The sequence below is a fragment of the Melopsittacus undulatus genome, chromosome 17 (assembly GCF_012275295.1).
Source record: "Melopsittacus undulatus isolate bMelUnd1 chromosome 17, bMelUnd1.mat.Z, whole genome shotgun sequence".
Lineage (NCBI taxonomy): Eukaryota > Metazoa > Chordata > Aves > Psittaciformes > Psittaculidae > Melopsittacus > Melopsittacus undulatus.
Window position 1 is genome coordinate 71,283 of NC_047543.1, and position 19,693 is coordinate 90,975.

General features: G+C 39.9%; 1 protein-coding gene across 2 annotated transcripts; it reads left to right on the forward strand.

The window, feature by feature from the left end:
* Positions 1-306: 306 nt before the first annotated feature.
* Positions 307-19,462, forward strand: BRCA1 (BRCA1 DNA repair associated). 2 transcript variants are annotated; one of them, XM_031045202.1, is made up of 23 exons: positions 307-326; positions 724-823; positions 1,312-1,365; positions 1,677-1,757; positions 2,246-2,334; positions 2,838-2,980; positions 3,642-3,750; positions 4,621-4,666; positions 5,129-5,268; positions 5,745-8,990; positions 9,603-9,688; positions 10,156-10,327; positions 10,771-10,903; positions 11,090-11,256; positions 11,722-12,047; positions 12,708-12,795; positions 13,851-13,928; positions 14,129-14,169; positions 14,968-15,051; positions 15,479-15,533; positions 16,688-16,761; positions 17,246-17,306; positions 18,321-19,462. In XM_031045202.1, the coding sequence occupies exons 2-23, from the start codon at positions 744-746 to the stop codon at positions 18,422-18,424; spliced, it is 5,457 nt and encodes a 1,818-aa protein (XP_030901062.1). In that variant the 5' UTR covers positions 307-326; positions 724-743; the 3' UTR covers positions 18,425-19,462. The 2 variants fall into 2 exon arrangements, with proteins under 2 accessions (XP_030901062.1, XP_030901066.1); XM_031045206.1 differs by lacking the exon at positions 307-326 and having other exon boundaries at positions 693-823; positions 3,645-3,750.
* Positions 19,463-19,693: the final 231 nt, after the last annotated feature.

Below are 19,693 nucleotides of genomic sequence, written 5' to 3' on the forward strand. Positions count from 1 at the left end.
AGCAGCTCAGCCAATCAGCTTCACGCTCCGCCGCTCCGCCCCGCCCCCGCTCCCGGAAGAAGCTAATAAGAGGATGTTTTGACCCCACGTGCAGTGTGTTCTGCACGGGATTGGCTGCTCAGGTGTTGTGGCGTCACGGGGTGGCGGAAAGGGCGCGAAATGCGCTGCTGTGGGGCGGCTCCTGAGGAAGGTGGCGGAGCCGCTCCGGGCAGCGGCCGGTGCCTCTCGGTCCTCGGCAGGGACCGGGGACGGCGGAGGGACGGGGAGCACCGGGAGCACGCGAGCAGAGCGCTGGGCAGCGGTCCTTGCGCCTGCGGACAGCCGCGGTCAGGCGGGCTTTGGTTGTACTGAGGGCTTGTGGTACTCGCCGTAGGGCCTGGGTTGTGCTGGTCAGGGTGGGGAGTTCTCGGGTTCTTTCAGGAGTATGGCTTCTTTCTTCTTTGCATCCTTTTCCACATAGAAAGCTTTGGGGGTGTGCTGTTCCGCTCATTGCTGTGTCTCTGCGGCTGTGAACTCGTTCTGTTTGTTGCTTTGACTGCAAGAGACTTGGCAGGTTAAAACTGAACATTCAGAGCAAGAACACAGATGCTGTAAAGCCTTGCTCAAGAAATAGCAGCCAAGCATTCAGTATTGATTAGCATGTTATAGAAGAGTTGGACGGTGCAAAACATTGTCCATGGGATGCAACAAATCAGAAACAAAGCTGTTTACTTTTTTCTGTAGAATATTTTTGGCTGTGAGAGATGGACTTCTCGATGATTGCTGTTGGAGATGTGCAAAATGTGCTTTCTGCTATGCAGAAGAACTTGGAGTGCCCAATATGGTATGTCAGGAGAATAACATGAATCTGTGTTGCTAGAGTTTGAGGCTTTTGTTTCTTTCTTTTTAAATGCTTTGGAAGATTGATGGGTTATCAGAAAATAAAGAGAATTGAATTTCAAGAGTCCTGTGGGCTCCTGAACCCACCAGAACTGCACTGTCTTTTGCTCTTGCCACAAGAGTTGAAGAAGGTGTTGGTGTTCTAACACCAAGTTTCCTGCCCTGCTGAACTGGCAGTTTATGAAAATGCAGTCTTTCTGCAGTGGCAAAGACTGGGAAGTGCTGGCAGATCCCTGTATATCACATAATAACAGTATTTGTTACCATGCCTTGTTTTCAAAGGCAAAACTGTCAAATGTTTCCTAATTCTCTTCCCCACTATGATTTTTTCTTCTTAAGATCAGGCAAGTGACTATTTCTGAATCTTCTTTTGTTGTTCCTGGTTTATATGTAACTTTGTGCTCTCGTTTTCCTTCATTTTTCTCTTTGTAGCTTGGAGGTGATGAAAGAGCCAGTCTCAACAAAATGCGATCACATATTCTGCAGGTAGGATTGCAATGCTTGGCCCATCTGTTCTTAAATCTCTAAATAGATTTGTTTAGTGCTAATGTGTTTTGTGTTTTGGTAATGTAATATGTAGCTGTTTGAGGGGGAAAATCCATTCTGAATGAGAAACAACTGCAGTTTTATATGTGTCAAACACAACTGGTTAATTCATAAGAACACTAGAACAAGAATGCACACATTCAACTTGATAATGAAGGGTATTTACTAAGTGCTGTATGCCTAGGATCAGGTTTAAAACAAATGAAATTATTCCCTTTTGTTACCGTCGTGATTATTCTCTTTTCCCCCAGGTTCTGCATGTTCGAACTCTTCAGCAGAAAGAAGAGAAGTGTGACAAAGTGTCCACTGTGTAAGACTGAAGTTACCAAAAGGTAACTTTTTGCAATTGGGCTTGAGGATAAGAAGTTTGAACTCGAAGGAAAACTTAATCGTTGTCCTAAAAATGACTGAAATAATCAGGAAAAGTTGGGTTTTCTTAAGGTAGCTGTTACCTTCTAAAGGAGTAACTCTGTGCCTTCCCCCAGTATAAACCTGTTTCAGGTTTATATGCAGGTGAAGACACTGTTCTTAGCAAATGTTTGCACTGTCAGGGATAGGCTGTGTTACTGTTCAGTCATTACAACAGGTTTCTGTGTGCTAAACCTACATGAGGAAAACTATGACACCTTCATTTTGTGACAGTTTTAACTCCTACAGTAAGAGTTGTTTTGGGGTATTGTGTTGTTATTCCTTGGCATCAATTTCTCATTGTCCCATTTTCCACTTTGGAGTTTTACACCTTTTTTGTTCAGCCAGAATTGTAGGAGAACTGTTGCCATACATTTGTCTTAAAACAACTTCTGTGGTAATGTTATTTCAGAAGTCTGAGAGAAAATTCCAGATTTAAGCAACTAATTGAAGGATTGTTGGAAACTATCCATGCGTTTGAGCTTGACACTGGAATAAAATGTAAGTTGTATCATCACTATTTGCAGGGTATCTCATTTTCTGTGCAGTTTTCAATATGGGAAGAACTATCAGAAGTTTTTTTTTCTTGGATGTAGAAACATATATTCCATTAAGTTTTCACAATTTTTCTACAATAATCTCTTGCACAGTGTAAAGGGTTTTTACTGTGCCTTTGACTCCAACCAAATTCTTTTCAACTTGTTCCATCATTCTGAAATGACCAGTGGTAGATCCTACTCTTGCTGGATTATCCATAGAAGCAAAACTGCTTGGCAAAATTCTTTGGTAAGATCAATATTTTGCATAATACTTGAAGAGAACTCCTAAACAACAATCAGACCACTAACTCAATTGGATTTCTTTCTCTGACAGCTGTGTTTTAGCTGTATGTATGCTGGTTGCATCTGGTCTGTTTAAGACTGTTCAATTAATATATAATACTTGTTCTCATGATCAGTGTAAGGTAATATTTTTGCTTCTTATTTCTTGTTGCCATTTTTCAGTTTTAAACAGTCGTCACTTTCCTAAACCATCCACAGAAGCCACTGCTGCTGAGTTCCTATGCAAAGAGAGTTCTGTCATCCAAAGTAAGGGCTTCAGGAACAGGAAAAGTACTAAAGAAAATGGACAAGAAAACTGCACCTTGGTATTATTTTTTTTCACCCTTTTTTTTGGTGGATTTTATGGTGTTTTATTTGGAATGTGTATGTGTGCAGGTACATAAATGAATGAAATAGCAGAATTTGCTTTGTTTGCAGATTACTCTTTGACTTGAATATTATTTCAGACAAGAGCATCTAAATATTTTTGTCTTTCTAACCTACTTTTAAAAGTTTTTGCATGAAATGCCCTGAACTTGAAGAAAATACTGTCACTAAGTATTCTGTTACCCAAAGCTTTTTCATACTACTATTTAATGAGCTCTAAATATTTTCTGTGGTAGGACCATGATTATGTCTTAAGACTTCTTAAGCCATTACCAATCCAGTGTGTTTGCTGCAGGTGGGAGTTTTTTTCATGGTGCATTGGTTTCTAGTCTCAGCTGCTTAATGTTGAATAGAATGTTAAGGAAGATAAAACTTCATGATTTGAGCTGTTAAATGCATGTTAATTGCTCCTGTTAACACATTCCATTACTGATATTGGTCCAATAAGTTATACGTATTGGATTTTTGTATAGAAACTGCCAATTTAAATACTTAGTTCATATATATATCAGCCCCCACCCGCTGTAGTTTAAGTAACCTCCATTTATTTTATGGAAACAACCTCCTGTTATAACTAACTGTTCCTTTCTATTCTGTCAGCAGGAAGCTAATGTGGATACACAGCTTACAGATAGTAGGGTCAAAAGGAGGTCCCTAGGAAACAAACCCCAGAAATGTGGCTCTCAAAAAGGAATTTACATAGAGTTTGGTAAGAGCTGTTATTGATTTACGGTAGTTGGGCTTATGTATAGTAATGAAAGGTAATGAGGCTCAAAATCTGTATAAACACTTATTTCCCATTAACACCCAAAATAAAGACAAATTATGACAAATCCAAGTTGTTACATCAAAGGGCTTTTTCCATAATTTATTCTGTTGTAGAAAATAATGCTGCTGTAGTAAACCTTTAAGGCTCAGTGTGCAAGATCCAAAGAAGATGCTTACAGATGTGAAGAAAGTTGTTATAACTAATGATAACTATTGTCGACTAAAGAATATTAAGCTTTGTCATCAGTGATTGAGGCTCTAGTTAATAACCAGAAGTAAACATGAAACCTGATTAAGGAAAGAATACTTCCTTTCTCTCTCTCCTAGCTGGTGCTGACTGCTGTGAGAAACTGCTGTGCATAGTTCCTTCTCTCCCTGTTCCTTCAGGGAAGGAATTGCTCCTTTTAACAGCCATGTTCATCGCCTCTCTCTTCCTTATTGCTTCTGTCACCATCAGTCAGAGGACCCAAAGCAGATACTCAAATATATTGCTCTGTCTTCCAGTTCAAAATTCTAAATACTAGTGACTATTTTATGTAGGAATTGAGAAGTTAGAAACTTAACTCTTAGCTAACTAACCCTTAGTAGCTCTCTGTTACCAGTCACTCTAAACAATTTTATGCTGGAGCCATGTGGATATTTATATGTAGAAATTATTATCAAGAGGTTAAAATACTGTAGAATTTAACTTGATTTGTCTTATCAAAATTGCAAGCATCTATTTTTAGAAGGAACTAAGCTAAACACTGAATGTGGCAAGTCATCTTTCTCCAAATAATTTCAACCAGAGTAACAGCTGTTTTGGTTTTAGGCTCTGATTCATCTGAAGAAGTTTTCAAACAGTCAAGCAATACTGGGTAAGTAATAGTGATACAGGAATTCATATTTTCTAAAGATGTAGTCTCATTTCTATGCTTTCATTTCTTAGCACAGGATTAAGAGCATTCTTAACCTGTCAAGTGATTTTCAACTTCAGGGGCACCAGGGCAGAATGGGTGGCTGACTCCCAGCAGTTTGTCATATAATATGCTTTAAAGCTGGTTTATAAATGTTTTATTGCTCACCTAGACATTACATCTTCAAGAAAGGAGCATGTCTCCTATGCTTTAGAATGTCAATATTACCTTCAGGAAGGGGAGAGGATCTTTAAAAGAAGTGGCCCAAAACTCTGAAGGGATCTAGTTGTGGCGAGTGTCAATCAAGCAGCCTGGCTTCTTCAATAACTGTTTCAGAGAGCAAAAAGGGAAGATGAAGTATCATCTTTTATTATGTCTGTTGTTTCTTTCTCTGCTATAAAAGTAGATTTTGCTTCCCAACAGGTTAAAAGACAAAGAAGCACTTCAGATTTCAGCTCAAGAGAAGTTAGAACTTCAGAATGCTGAGATGGGGAATGAATATTCTTGCAATACACAGCATGACAAGCTGGGTGCTGAAGAAGTAATTCTACCAAATGTCATAGGTGTGTTCATTATGTTGGTGACAAAAATGATTAAGCTTGAAAGAAAAGACCACAAGTTAACATTTTGATTTCACATTATTAAATATGTGTACTTGCAGTCTTGTCTGTTGTAATTTTGTTGATGCCTACAGCTAATGACACCATAATACAAGAACTGTACCTGTAGACTAAATACTTAAAATGTGAATATTTTAAGTATATACACAGGAACAGAAGAGGCAGAGAAAGGACCTTAATCAAATTGCAAAATTTACTCTATTCTCCATCAGCCATATTATGCCTCTTAGTACTGACTGCTAATTCATGTAAGAAGTTGGATGAACACCTTTTCTCTAGAGGGAGATGAGTGCAGCATAAAATTCTAGTTTGGGGGAAATAAAAAGAGTTCTTTTTAAACAAAGTAGCCATTAAGTGTGTTCTTGTGCCTCTGCTTGTAAAATAGGGTTTAATAATCTCTAATACCTCTAAATCTTCAGGTGACAGTAATTCCTCGAAGGCAGTCTTGAGCAAGAAAAGCACTCAGAACATCACTGAATGTGCCCAAGCTGGCCGAGTGACTATGACTGAATACCAGAGTTCTCCTCTCGATGTTCTTGCAGGAAACCTCCTCACGGAGCAGTGTGACACAATAGGTAATGCCAGTCCCTTAAGGAGTGGGGACACATCTTTCTTTAAGAACACAGAAGAAATGGATGCAGAGCAAACTCAGTGCAATAGTAAAAGCAAAGAGTATGACTTAAAAGATAGCTCAGCGAGCAGGTTGGATAAAAGCAAGGAAATAGATGTTGCACAAAGTGTCGAAGCTGTGGAAATGGATGAACCTGAGAATGATTCTTCCCATGAGAAAGAACTTCCTGTGGAGAAACTGCTTCATCCAGAGCTGCCTCACTGTGCTGCCCTGAATCCAGTTTCCAGGAAGAGACTGAAGAGAAGCATTCAGAAAGTCAATGAATGGTTTTCAAAAAGCAATGAGATTCTCTCTTCCAGTTCTCCCCAGGGGGATTCTACTGGAGCAGCTGACATTTCCGAAGAAAGAGATGCATGCTTATCAGATAAAGATTCCTGTATTTCAGAGAAGACTGACCCTGCAGTGGGTTGTGTGGAAATTGCAGTGGTGCAAGGAAATGAGAGATCATCAAAACAAACAGCAGATAGCATCAAAGATAAAATATTTGGGAAAACGTATAAGAGAGAGAGGAAATCAAATCCTTCTGTTATCTTCAGAGACATTTTACCTCCTGCAAAAAAGGAAGATGTGGCTGCTGATAAATTCTTGGATCATTCAAGCAAAGACAGACTAAAGCGAAAAAGGAGGATTCCTCGTGTCCTGCAGCCTGAGGATTTCATCAGGAAAAAGGACGAAGAGGCAAATGGGTCCCCTCAAAGTGTTAATTGGTGCCTTGGAGATGCTGAAAACAAAAGATGTGATGAAAGTTCTGCTGTTAATGAGGGTCAGCTCTCTGAGAATCGGGAGCATAATACATTGGCGGAACTTGAGGAACCAGGGGAATCTGTATGGAAAACAGCTACTGAAAAGGTGCCTGGCAAGCCCAGTGCTGGGGAGCTGAAACTGAGTGACTGTGAACAGAAAAGCACCAAGAAAAGTTCTGCAGCAAAAAGATGCAGGCGTTCTACTAGATCTGTGTGTGCCCTACAGTTAGTAGTGGATAGAAGCTCTGATTCTGCTGACCTGGCTGAGCCACAGATCGATAGCTACCCAAGCAGTGAAGAACCCAGGAAAACTGATTCTGAGCAAAGACAAATCAGGCGCAGCAGGAGGCTGCAGTTACTTTCTGAAGAAATGACAAAAGAGACAGGAAAAGGAGTTGAAATGAAAGGAGCAAGAAGGTATGATAGCGATCCTGAAGGGGCTACCTTTAGAGTCCAAACAAATACATTAGTTCACACTTCTGCATGCAAAGATCTGGACAAGCCCTGGGTTATGTCGAGTTCCAAATCACTTACTAATCTCAAGGATAGTGATCTGGAAGCAAATGAAATACAGATTAGTCTAAAGAATTCATCTAATACTGCAGAAATTGGTAAAGCTGTCTTCAATCCTACATCTTCCTGTCAGCATTCAACTTGTAGTTCCTTTGTGCCTGATACAGGTTCTCAAGAAGGTGAAGTTCAAGGTAGCCCTCTTCTACAGTTTTCTTCAACGGCTGTTGTGCAACCTGCTTCCCACCCAACTGAAGAGGTGACTGAATCATGTACTGGACGTGATACACCAAATGTTCCAGGGCACTTGAGAACTGAAAAGTTGCCAATGGCTGAAAATGTTTTGGAATTGACCAAGGATGCTGAAGGGAGTGAGGTGGACATACCATTTGTGCAAAATATATTCAGGCATTCAAAACGCCTGTCATTCAGCCTTCATTCCATTCCCAAGAAAGTGTGTGCAGTAGAAGATTCTGCTTCTGAAACTTCTAAGACATCATGCACTGATCAGGTAGAAAATAAGCAGAGCAACTATTTAAAACCAGAAAACCTAAAAGGAGAGAAAACAACTGCTGGAAGCTTGAGTAGGGTTTGTGAGGAAGAGAAAGATGTTTCACAGGTTGCAAATCGAGGGACTCCGACATCAGTAGGGATGGGCACTGCTGGGACTGAAGACAAAAGCAGATTGCAAGGAGAGCAAGGGAAGGACAAGACATTGTCAACTGACACAGGAATAAAAAGCAGGTTGAGACAGAATCCAACTAAAAGTAATGTAAGGCAAAGTGATCAGGCTGATACAAGAACTGATACAAACACAGATGGTGAAATATGCTTCAGTTCAGAGAACAGTCGAGCAGGAAAGGCCAAAGTTGTTGATGACAAAGGACCAATAGAACCTTTTCATTCTGGCTCAATGATTTGTCCTACACCTTGTCAGCAAAGGGCTGCTGAATTCAGCTGTGAAGTCACTGGGGAAAAAAGTAGCGAAAGAGAAATCAAACCAGTAAAGGAGAATGAAGAAGAAGCAAGCCAGGCTGCCAGCACAGGGATGCCAAAGTTTTCACTTACAGAAGCTTCAGCAGAATCTTGTAAAAGGAATAGTGATTTTACATGTTTGTCTGAAACCCCTCATGGCTTACTGTGCTCTGATGATGAGATTGGAGAGAACATCAGCTTTTCTGAGGCTCATGGGAGAGAGAGATCTGCTGTGTTTGCAAAAAGAGGTGACAATGCTCTGGAGCAAGAGCTACACAATAGAAGCAGTAGTTCTAAGTCAGGATCTCAACATATTCAAAGACCTCGAAGAAGAGCACAGAAACTGCAATCTTCAGATGAAGAATCTAGTGAGGATGAGGATTTACCGTGTTTTCAGGCATTAATATTTGGCAAATCAGTGAGCACACCTTTGCAAAGCAGTAAACCAGCAACGTCTGTAGCAGAGGTTTCAGTGAGTCCCATCACATTGCCTCACACTGGAAGTCACAGGGACTGTAACATGCAGAAGGTGCCTGAAGCTGCCCTAAGCAATGAATGCATTTCCCCAAGCCAGGAGTCCGAATGCTCTGTCAACTTGTTTTCTTCCCAATCCAACACATCTGAAGAGTTAGTTGAAGTAGCACAGAAGCTCAAGATTCCTTCAGGACAAGCTCATACATCTAAACAAGTGAACGATGTGATAAAGAGTAAAGAAGCTTTCCGAAGTGGTAATGGAGGGCTGAAGAGAAGCAAAATTAGCTCCAAAGATGAGTGCCAAGAAGACCCAAGCATGGCAGCAATCCTAGGTACAAACCAAGGTTTCTATCTCTGCAGCTGTGTGTGTCATGTCATTGCACCTAGGTGTTTGACAGGAGCTTAGTTCTGTTTTTATGTGGTTCTTGCTCTTTTAAAGGAGTGTATCAGCCCTGAACAATCGACCAAAAAGCCCTCAGGGGGTTATTTCCTGAAAATTAAGTTCTTCCAATATTTTTTGTTCAGAGCAAAAATGAATAGAGTGGGCACTGGAGACCAGGCTGAGTCTGGCTGGAACTGATGTTTGTGTGAAATGCCAATTTCTTCCTGTGATGTGATAGCCATAAAGCCCACAGAGTTGTTTCCCCTCCTGAAATGTTTGTTGAACTTGACTCTAGAATTCTGTAGTGCTTATTTTGACCTTACAGCTTCTGTAAGTAGCTGGGACTCTCCCACTGCCATTGAAACACTGGGAGTGTGACATGATGTTCTTTGAAATGTTCAGTTAAAGTAGATCTGTGCTTCTAACTCCAGTGTTTTCAAAACTTGTCACTTTGTCATGATAGTTAAGAGTTGGCTGCAGGGGCTGTGTGGTAAGAGCCATGGTTGTTGGGTTGGTTTGATGTGGGTTTTATAACTAAGATTTTTCTTCTGTGTTCTTCAAGGTGAATCATCTGCATACAACAGTGAAACAAGTAATGCAGAGGATTCGTGTGAAGCATTCTCTCAGGATGAAATCCTTACTACACAGGTAAGTGAGCTTTTGCACTAAATTCAAAAACTGTTTTGTGTTGGAGCTACGTTGCTCCCTGATGTAGCTCCACTGACAGGGGTTCTATGCTATGCCCGGGCTGGATGGAATGGTGGCAGTGTGGTTTGATGGGGAGCTTTTAGGTTTGTTGTGGGATGGGGGTTTTCTGTCTGGTTAAGGTTATTTTACTGATTCAGTGAAAAGAAGTTCCACATGGTGTCAGTGCTGGAGCTAGAAATGTACCCAGTGCTGTGTCAACTACTTTATCCTATAGGGTGAAGGTTTTAGGTTTTTAAAAGGATCCCTGAAGCTCTGAGCTGCTTTCATGGGAAGGTGTATATGGCATGATTTTAGTAGAGGGTATTGGAATTTTTGAGAAAGTAATGAAATAAGAATGAAATACTTTATTCCTTTTAAACAGTCTTTGGGGCTTTCAGGAATGATGCCACATTGTGTATCCTTTGCAGCAGAAGAATATAATGCAAAATAACCTAAAGAAACTTCAGCAAGAAATGGCTGTACTTGAGGCAGTGCTGAAGCAGCATGGAAGTCAGGACTGTGAACTTTTACCTATCCAGAGGGAGCTGCCGCATTCCAGCAGTGAAGAAACACCTGGAATGGAACAGATGAGACAAGGAGGTAAATAGCAGTGAAAACCTTTCCTAGCTTTCTCACAGACAGTTGTGATTAGAGTTCTTGATGGTTTGATACAGTGTAATTGGCATCTTTAGCTAGTGAGTAAATGCTTCTGCTGCTTGTGAACAGAGATATGGGAATGTGTTGAGGGATTCATAAACTGCACTCAGTAGTGTAAATTTGCCTTTGGCCTGTTTTATATCCTACTTTTCCATATAATATGAAGCTGAGCATCTTAGTTTCAGAGATGCTTTAATAAATAAAATAAGATTTAATTGTTAGCCTGCTTCAGGTGGCTTTGTACTTTGTGTAGCTGTCTGTTTCGGGACTCTTGCCTCTCTGAAATGAATCTGGACAGAGATTTTTAGAGGGTGTTTGACTTCTTACCGGAACAACTAAGAATTGTTGCTTTTATTGTGCTTATTTAAGAAGTATTTTTCTTCCAGGGTCAGGGTCAACCTCAGAAGTCAATTTTGAAAATCACAGAGGCAGCAATTCAAAGGGATTTTCAGCCAATGATTTCCAAGTCTTGCCAAATGATTCTCTCAACAGTAAAATGAAAGAACTAGGGAAAGAAAGGTAAGTGGTTTGGGTTTCCTTTGTGTTGGTAGGGGGGAGAGGTGTTACTTCTAGTCTTGTAGTTTAACAAAATTGAGGGGTGAGGAAAAGCCTTGAAATTTTTGAGCTTTTGCCATAACTCAGCTGTGATGCTTAAAAGAGTAACAACAAAAAAAACCCTATTAAAACCAATTTTCCTCTCTGAAGGTCTCCAGAATTGTGCCTTCCATCTTCTAAGCACCATTTGTTAAAGAGACCAGGTTTGGAGCAAGTTCTTCAGTGTGACAGTGGTCAACAGAACAAAGCTGCTTCAGAAAAGAGAAAACCTGTGAAGGAAGTGGTGCAGGAACATAGTCAGCATCAGCTTGCAGCAGGTAACCTTGAAGATGGATCCAGTACATTTTGATTTCTGCTTTTTCCCGCTTTGTAACAGTTTTTCTATATCAGCAAGATGCAACTTTTTGTTGTAAATCAAGGATTATAATTTATATATTCCTGGCCAATTTAAAAAGATGTTAGTTCTTGTTTAGTTCGTTTTGGTTTGTAGCCCAACTGTAGCTGCCCATCAGGGTGGGGTTGGACAACATTTATACATTAATGGGAGTGATTCCCACATTTAAATTAGTACTTCTTGACAGATACACTACTAAAAGTTTCGCAGGTCTTGTGTCTCAGGTATAGATCAGGCAAAAGTAATGATGGAGGCAAAGGTGAAGTAATACACAAATAAGGAGAGGAAGTGACTGCAGCATATAGACTTCAAGGCAGAGCAACAGCCTTCTCCCATGACTAAAAGGAAGACAAAATTGTTTCAACGAGTAATTTCTCTTTTCCTTTAGAAAATGCAGATGAGCAGAAATGTGGGACCAGGTTAAGCAATGCATCTGTCTTATCAAATCTCTCTGGAAATGTGACCAAGAGTTCAAGTAACTCTTCCTCCTCTCTAAGACTTCTTAACCCTCGAACTGCAGAAGCAACAAATAGCTCTGTAGTGACTCAGAAAGCTAATAAAAGCTGTGCTCAAGAAAGCAAGTCAGAAAGAAGCATGTGTTTTCCTCTATCTGCTCTGCACAATACAGCTGGGAAAGAAAATCTTACAAGTCCAGTTGTGACTAATAGGAAAGCAATGTCAATTGTAGCATCAGGCCTGAGTCAAAGTGAACATGTAAGTATATTCAAGAAGTTTGAGATCACGTGTTAAGCATTCCTGATTATTATACTCCTCAACATAAAGAGAAAATAGGAAGTATAATGGAAACTAATCTTGCAGGACCTGCAGATCCAGCAATACAGCAACTCAGGTCAAACTTTTTCACTCCTAAAAGTCTGAGAATGCTTCTTGTAAATGAATGTTCAGCTTAGTGAAATTTGAACTTTTTAAATGAGTGCCTATTGGAAAATCCAGTTATTCCAAATGAAGAGGCTTTCATTTCTAGAAAGCCTTGTGGCTTGGAAGGGAGGGGGCTTGTGGTTGGTTCCCTGAATGTTCTCAGATGCTGCTTTGTTACTCAAATTCTGATCCAAAGTGAGAGTTTCTGTAATTAATCAATTCTGAGTTGCTAATAAACCTCTTTCATTAATAAACCTCCATGTCCAGGAGGATATGGCTTTTGGTTTAGAAACTACTGACCCAGAGCTCTTTGCTGTAGCACTTTGAATGGTGCCAAAGTTACTGACTTGTGAAGAAATGTATGTTCTGTGTGCCAACACAAATAAATCTAGGACTTTAAAGTAACTGTCGTACTATGTAGTACTCCAATAAACTGGAGTAGTTGGGGGGTTTAATCTGTTTTGCTAACTGCTTATTTTCTTAACTACTTTTCAGTTGGTGGTCCAGAAGTTTGCGAGAAAAACTCAGAGCACTTTATCTAATCACATTACTGAAGGAACCACCCACATCATAATGAAAACAGGTTTGTTGGGAGCTGTGTGAGCTAATCCTGAATATATACACTGTGTAGAATGTTAACTCTAAGCTAACCACCAAGCAAGACAGCTCAGCAGTATATCTGAGTAAGCTTGAGGAGAAGGTATTGTTTTGATAGAAAACTGGAAGTGGAACTTTGCTGTGTATAACTGCTGGTAGTTGTTAGTGAAGTTGTGCTTCCATAGCAACAAAGTAGCACTATTTCATCCTATTATTTGTGTGCTTAGTTAAGGTACTCAAGTTGGGCTTTGCTTTCGGTAGAGCTCAAGAATCCTATTGTAAGAAGTTGGAAGGAATTTGGTACAATACTACATTTGACAAATGTATTCTGAAACAGCATTATGTTGACTTGAGCAAAGCAAAACATTAATCAGGAAAATTAAGTTACTTTATTGCTGCATCTAGGCATAGCTTTTAACCAATGTTTTTAAAAGCAAGCTATTTTGAGCCAGATCTGGATGTAGGGATGTTCTATGCTATGCTTGCATTTAGCTTCGTAGAAGCACTTGTAGCTGGCTCATATTTGGATACAATCTGCTACTTAAGCCTTTCTTGCTTTTGAAAACCAACAGAGGAAAGGAGCCAGAAATTCCAGTTACTCCAAATATATGAACTCAATTTTTGCCCTTTTCTTCGGGACCATGACCATATGCTTTTGGAGAAGTATATGGTTTTGTCTTGATACAAATTCAAATAAGATAAACTGCCTCTTGAAGTTGTACTTGTTCTGGTAGAGTAAAAGATGATCTTACATGGCTAGTCATCTGAAAGTTCCTGCTGACATTAGCACTGAATCCTGCTGTTGCTGTTCTCTCTCTCGATTAATATTTGCTTGTTTTGTCTTTTGTCTTTGCTGAATGACAAAAACAGAGTTCAGAAGTTGTGTATGTGATTTGCTTCCATTCATCTCCTTCAGTTTAGTAGAATCGGGACACAAGAATCTGGGAATGTTTCGATTTTAGGTACAAATAACCTGAACTGTTTTGAGGGTTTTTTTCACTATTGACAAGCTGAAAGAACTCTCTCTTTTTTGCTCTGCAGATAAAGAGCTGGTGTGTGAACGGACACTAAAGTACTTCCTGGGTATTGCAGGAAGAAAATGGGTGGTTAGTTATCAGTGTAAGTATAACTTGGTTTGGAGCTGCATGGTCTCTGCCCTTCTACCAGATATGTACTCTTCACTTGTTCCAAAAAAGGATCTCTTCATGTCTCTTCATGTTGCAGGATTTCTTCTAAATACTTGAAAATCAAACTCTTAGCAGTGGAAGAACAATTTTGCTGCATAAAATGACTCATTCTGTTCTGGTCTTTTTCTTTAGGGGTAATTCAGTCTTTTGAAGAAGGAAGGCTATTGAATGAGGTAGGTCTTTTAGCTTAAGAGTGAAATCTCAAATGCCTAATGCTATCACATTGAGAGATTTATTAGAGTAACCTCAGATATTGTCTATATATTTAATATATGGAAATTTGGCTTTGTAAACCTTAGCATATGCTAAGACCAAAAGCCACTCTTGGGCTATGTGTCTTCATTGTTACTGAAGGTATAATGGGTCTTTAACAGTTTTTTGGAACAAGTTAGGCATATTTTTTTCTAAGTGATGGATGACAGCCTAGAGGAAAAGATCTATTGTTTGTTAAAGGAAATACTGTCGGGACAGAGCTACACACATAGTTTTGGTTTATTTTTAAACTTTAGAATACCCAACTACTGAAAATTCATTCCAGCATTTACTGCCTCTCCTGGTAGCAATGGTTTATTTGCTATGACCCTGAATTAGGTGGATTTTTGTATTCCTGGGTGGTATTTGGGTTTTCATCCTCTAGTGCATATTTTTGGAGAATGTCATAGTGACACAGGATGGATTTCATGTGTCTAATGAGCAGGCATGCCACTTTCAGGTAGAAAATCCATATGCCCTTTTGGCAAGCCAAGAAGAAAAGCCTTGGCCCCAAAAAGGCTCTAGGAAGGGGTATTAAAAGCCCTCCTGTGCTTGGGTGAAAAGGGGAAGTTGCTATAGCATTGACTGGAAGTGCTGGAACATGGGACACATTGTCATACACTCTCACAGAAGCAAGGAGAAGAGCCTTCAGTTATCATAGATCATAGATTCAATTCTAATTATAATGAAGACTAAACTTTTTGTTTGTTATGTTGTAGGAGAACTTTGAAGTTAGAGGAGATGTAATCAATGGGAGAAACCACCAAGGTCCTAAGAGGGCTAGGCAGTCTCTGACTAAAAAGGTATGAGCATGCTGGGGATGAAAACCCTATCCTGCTGTGACTGTTACAGACGTGTGGCTATGCCAACTGAACATCTAGAACCTTTTCCCATTCCTCTGCTATTCTCTATACAGAGAGTTGTACAAATTCAGCATTTCTAGAGATGAAAGTGAGCTCTGTCAGCAGCAGAGGAGGGGAGATAAGGTCCTGGCTCACTATGCTTAAAGTGAATGCTATCCTTTTTATAGCTGGTTTAGGATAGCACAGGTTTAGGGGGTTGAAACAGGGGTACTGGTGAAGTTTTGTAGGTTACAAAGAGCTTAAGATCTGTTTTGTGAAACAGAGATAGCTTAGTAACCAGTCCTAGAAGTGCAATGAAACAAGCATGTGAAGTGTTGTCCTATAAAGACACCATATGTACTCTGCTAACATGTTCCTTGTTTTTCAGATCTTTGAAGACTTTGAGATCTGTTGCTACGGCCCTTTCACTGACATGACTACAGGTGTGTCAGTTGAGTGGAATTAAACTCTTAGTATAAGAAATATTTGGAAAGGGGTTGTGGCCATTCACCAGAGGTTTGTATTTGACCTCTTCTTGGATACTTTTGTCCTTCTTACTCTGACATTTTCAAAACACCTCCATGAGGCAAAGGTAAAGAACTTTACCCAGTTCTATCTCCAGGTAGAACAAAGTGGTGTTCTCTTCTATTTGGCTGTCCTCAGAGAACTGCTCTGGCAATTTCACTCTATTTCAAAGCAAGCCTTTTATCTAGTTTCTAGCAGTGAAGGAACAGCATTAATATCATGCTGTCTGGCAGTTGCTTTACATGCTATTGAACTTGTATTTAAGCATTTTTTTTCCTTCTTAGTTAACATTTTTCTAGCAAAACCTACCCAAGTATCATTTTTGTAGCAGTTGACACATCCTCAGTGTAATCTTCTCTCTGGGAGCAGATGTTAAAACTGAAACACACAACAAAGCACAAGTTTCCATGCAAAGCAAAAGCTGCTTTTTGTTAAACTTGAAAATTTCAGCTCAAATTTTGTTACCTAAAAATATTTGTACCTCTCTTCCCATTTTTGTAGCTTATTCAGCAGTTCCTTTCTGATTTGTCCCATTTAACTTCATTTTTGACTGGGTGAAATATCCTCACATCTCTTGACATTTACAGTAATTACAGCAGAGGATGCAGTGCTTTCACCTGCTGCAGTGATCATCAGTTCTGGCTCTTAGACTTGAGAGTCTTATTTCTCTTCTTCACTATCAGTTCAACAGATTGGTGAAATTAAACACTCAATACTTCTGTTAATGAGAGAGAATTGCAGTTCTGGCTTATGGGTTTGAATTTGAATTTCATGGTTTTCATCCTCATGATAAAAGGAAATAAATTGTCAATGACTTTCTCTTTAGTTTGTGTGTGCACTGTTGTGCTGCATCAGGGGTTTGATTTTTTTTAGTCCTGACTGAAGGAAGAGAGTGAGTTGTTCCTCAGCAGGCTAGAATCTGAAGGGACTTATTCTCTACTAAGGCTTAAATTTCTTTCAAATTATGTTTTTTTATATCTTGGAACAAAGACATGAGGGCTTAGGGATTAGTATCAGTTTCAATGTGATAGAAAACATTGAAGTAATAGGCTGTTTGTCTGATTTTCTTCAGAACATCTCGAATGGATGGTGGAGCTTTGTGGTGCCTCTGTCGTGAAGCAGCTTCATCTGTTCACACACCCCCCAGTAAGTGTTACTGAATGTTACACTTGACATTGTGAAGAGTCTATAGTTGTGTAATACACAACATGTTGAAAGATTACGTGGCCTTCATGGGCTTGTCAAAGGCTAATATGTACAGGTATGGTAGAGAAGTGGCTGCACAGTGATGCCAAACTGCACAGCAACAGTTCTTGTGTTCTAGGCTCTGTTGGAAGACAAGCAAGCTTGGAGAGGAAAACTGATCAGAGTACTCTCTGAAACCAGCACTGAGCTTCACTTTCCAGCACAAAAAGCCTTCAGTGCTTAGTCACAGAAAATCATAGAAATCACAGACAGTTCTTAGGAACTTGTATCTTTCTCCCTTGACTACCAGTTCTTCAAGTTCTCTCTGAAGTGATGTGCTGAAGCAGAGTTAGCCCAGTTATCACTCTCTGCAGATGGGTGTGAGAGTCATTTAATGACACACAGATAACAGCACCATTTGTATTTTCCTATCTTGCAATCCTAGAATTCTACTGCTGTCGTGGTTGTGCAGCCAGATGCTTGGATGGAAAACACAGATTATAGAGGTAAAACAACTGTCATGGACTGTTTTGTGGTACACATTGAGTGTCTTCCTCATCTCAGCCCTTTTAATAGTTAAGCATCAGAGAGGTTTGTAGAGGAATCAAAATAAAATCCTGCTGTATCTGGAGATGGAGGTATGTCTCAGAAAACTCTGGAAGAACTAGGTATATTATCTCAAGAATCAGCAATAGATAGGTCTTAAGGTAGCATGGCAGGCAAATCCTATCCTTGGCTCAGTAGCAGTCTTACAGAAACGTTTCTCACTGGAGATAGTTTCTAAAAGGTGGAAGCGTGCCCTTGGAGCCTCAGACTCTCTTGGTCTGGAAAGAATATCAAACTGCAGAGCAGGATGTAGCTTTGCCTTTTTATTTTTGTTATTATTTTTCCTACTTTTTTAATAAAAATGCTCTAGAGAAACCATCAGACTTTGCCAGTGCACATGGTCCAGAGTGACTTCTGCATGAGATAGTGGGAGTTATGGGATGAATGGGAGCTAGTTAGGCTACAGCGAAGCTCAACAAAAAAGAGAAGCAGTAGGATGATGTAAAACCAACAGCTATTTCCATGGCACGAGGAAAAATGAGAAAACAAAGAAAAAGATCCTGAATTGGTGAAGTACAGGCAGGGAGCACTTCAGTGATCTTCTGTTGCTTCTCTCCATGAGACTTATTGCTTGTCACATACTCCATATGCTTGAGCAGACAGGACCTGAGGCTCTGTCACCAATCCTCAATGAAAAGATAGCTCTTTGCTATTGGTATTTATTCTGTGGTGTTCACATCTTCCTGCCTCACCATTTGCCCAACAGCTACTCTTTGGAGCAGCACTATTACCTGTGTTGTTTACAGGAGGAGTAGTGCAACATCACTGGCTTGAAACTTGAGGGTTTTTTATCAAGGCCTTTAAAATGTCGATGATAAAGCAAATGGCTTAACCTGAAAGACATCAATAAGTTTACCTTAAGCTTGCTTTGACTCACTGATAACAGATTTATGGTTTGTGTCTTTGTCTTACAGCAATCCAGCAAAAACACAATGTTGCCATGGTGACTCGCGAGTGGGTACTAGACAGCGTTGCTTGCTATGAGTGCCAGGAGTTTGATGCTTACCTTGTGTCCTAAGGCTGAGAAATTCTCACCAGTGCTTATGGCTTGGTAATTACTTAAGGACTGGAGATTTTGAAGTCACTTGTGCAGAGATTATGTGTATGTAATGGTCTTGTTCAGAGTAAGATAACTCCATTTGTATTAACAAAGTTACTTGAACAACATTACCATATAAAGATGGAATTACCCACTGTTTTAAAGATTAACATTTCCAATTTTAACATAGTCCTTTAAATTAATGGAAAACAGATTTGCAAAGTTAGAAACTGTAGAATGGCCTCCTCAGAGAAATGGTCAAGTATTATTTACCATTGCATTAAGTTCCTGTTTCTTACCTGAGGACATCTTGGAGACAGTAATTTAAAAGAGTAATATTGGTCTCAGGGCTTGAATGAAAACATATTTCCACTCCCAAGTAACCTCCATCTTTTGATTTTGCATAAATGCCCTGAATGAGGGTTTATACTGATATGATGGAGTACTGTTTTGTGATTACTAATGCAGCAGCCTGGTTAATCTCAGGCCAGGAGTTATAGTTGTGTTGAAAACTGTACAAACAGCTACCTTGTATAGGGAAGTGACAACCTGCCCTAACCAAGAAAATTATCGCCAAGTACAGGAAAACCAGCACTTGATTTTCAGCATCAACCAAGCCTTAAAACCACCAGCCTTTACCAGTGTTGTGTCAGTCTTATTTCTGAGAAGTGTATTAGGCACCAATGGAGAGATAACAAACAGATGCACTTTAGTATCCCAGTTGACCTATCATAAGCCCTCTAAGAAGCTACTTCTTAATAGCCCCTGCCTGCAAAATGAGGCTGCAAAGAAAATAAATTGCTTGATTCTGTTGCCAAGCAATTCACCTCACAGATGATCTTGGACTTCAAAGCAGAAAGAGAACTTGTTTTCAGAAAGTTGTTGTTTAAAGAAAAATGTAGCTAAGTTCAGAGAATTGTTGGGTGCTGGAATGCTGCTGGGTTGTCTTGGGAAGTACAGAAAGTCTGTTGAGAAATGCTGAATGCTCAAAGGAAATAAAATGAGTTTGGAAAGTGATTTCCTTATTTGTTCAGTCTGTGATGTGGATCTCTCAGTCTCTGCAATGAGGTGAATATGAATCGTATCTGGAGCCAGCCTCCTGCAAGTGGGGATTGACTGGAGGAGGCCAAAAATGTAAATTACAATTTGGGGGCTGCAATCAGAACTGTAGTTTCCATTGACCTGAGAAGTTAATGTGTTATCAAGTGCAGTTGCCAAGTAGAAGCAAATGTTCTTTTAATGAGGCGT

What these genes read in the sequence shown, in the direction of transcription:
- BRCA1 (XM_031045202.1), top strand. Translation starts at nt 744, where the DNA reads ATGGACTTCTCGATGATTGCTGTTGGAGATGTGCAAAATGTGCTTTCT. An exon ending in GACAAGAAAACTGCACCTTG is followed by an intron (nt 2,981 to 3,641) that starts GTATTATTTTTT and finishes CTATTCTGTCAG; the next exon opens with CAGGAAGCTAATGTGGATAC. An exon ending in ATGGGTGGTTAGTTATCAGT is followed by an intron (nt 13,929 to 14,128) that starts GTAAGTATAACT and finishes CTTTTTCTTTAG; the next exon opens with GGGTAATTCAGTCTTTTGAA.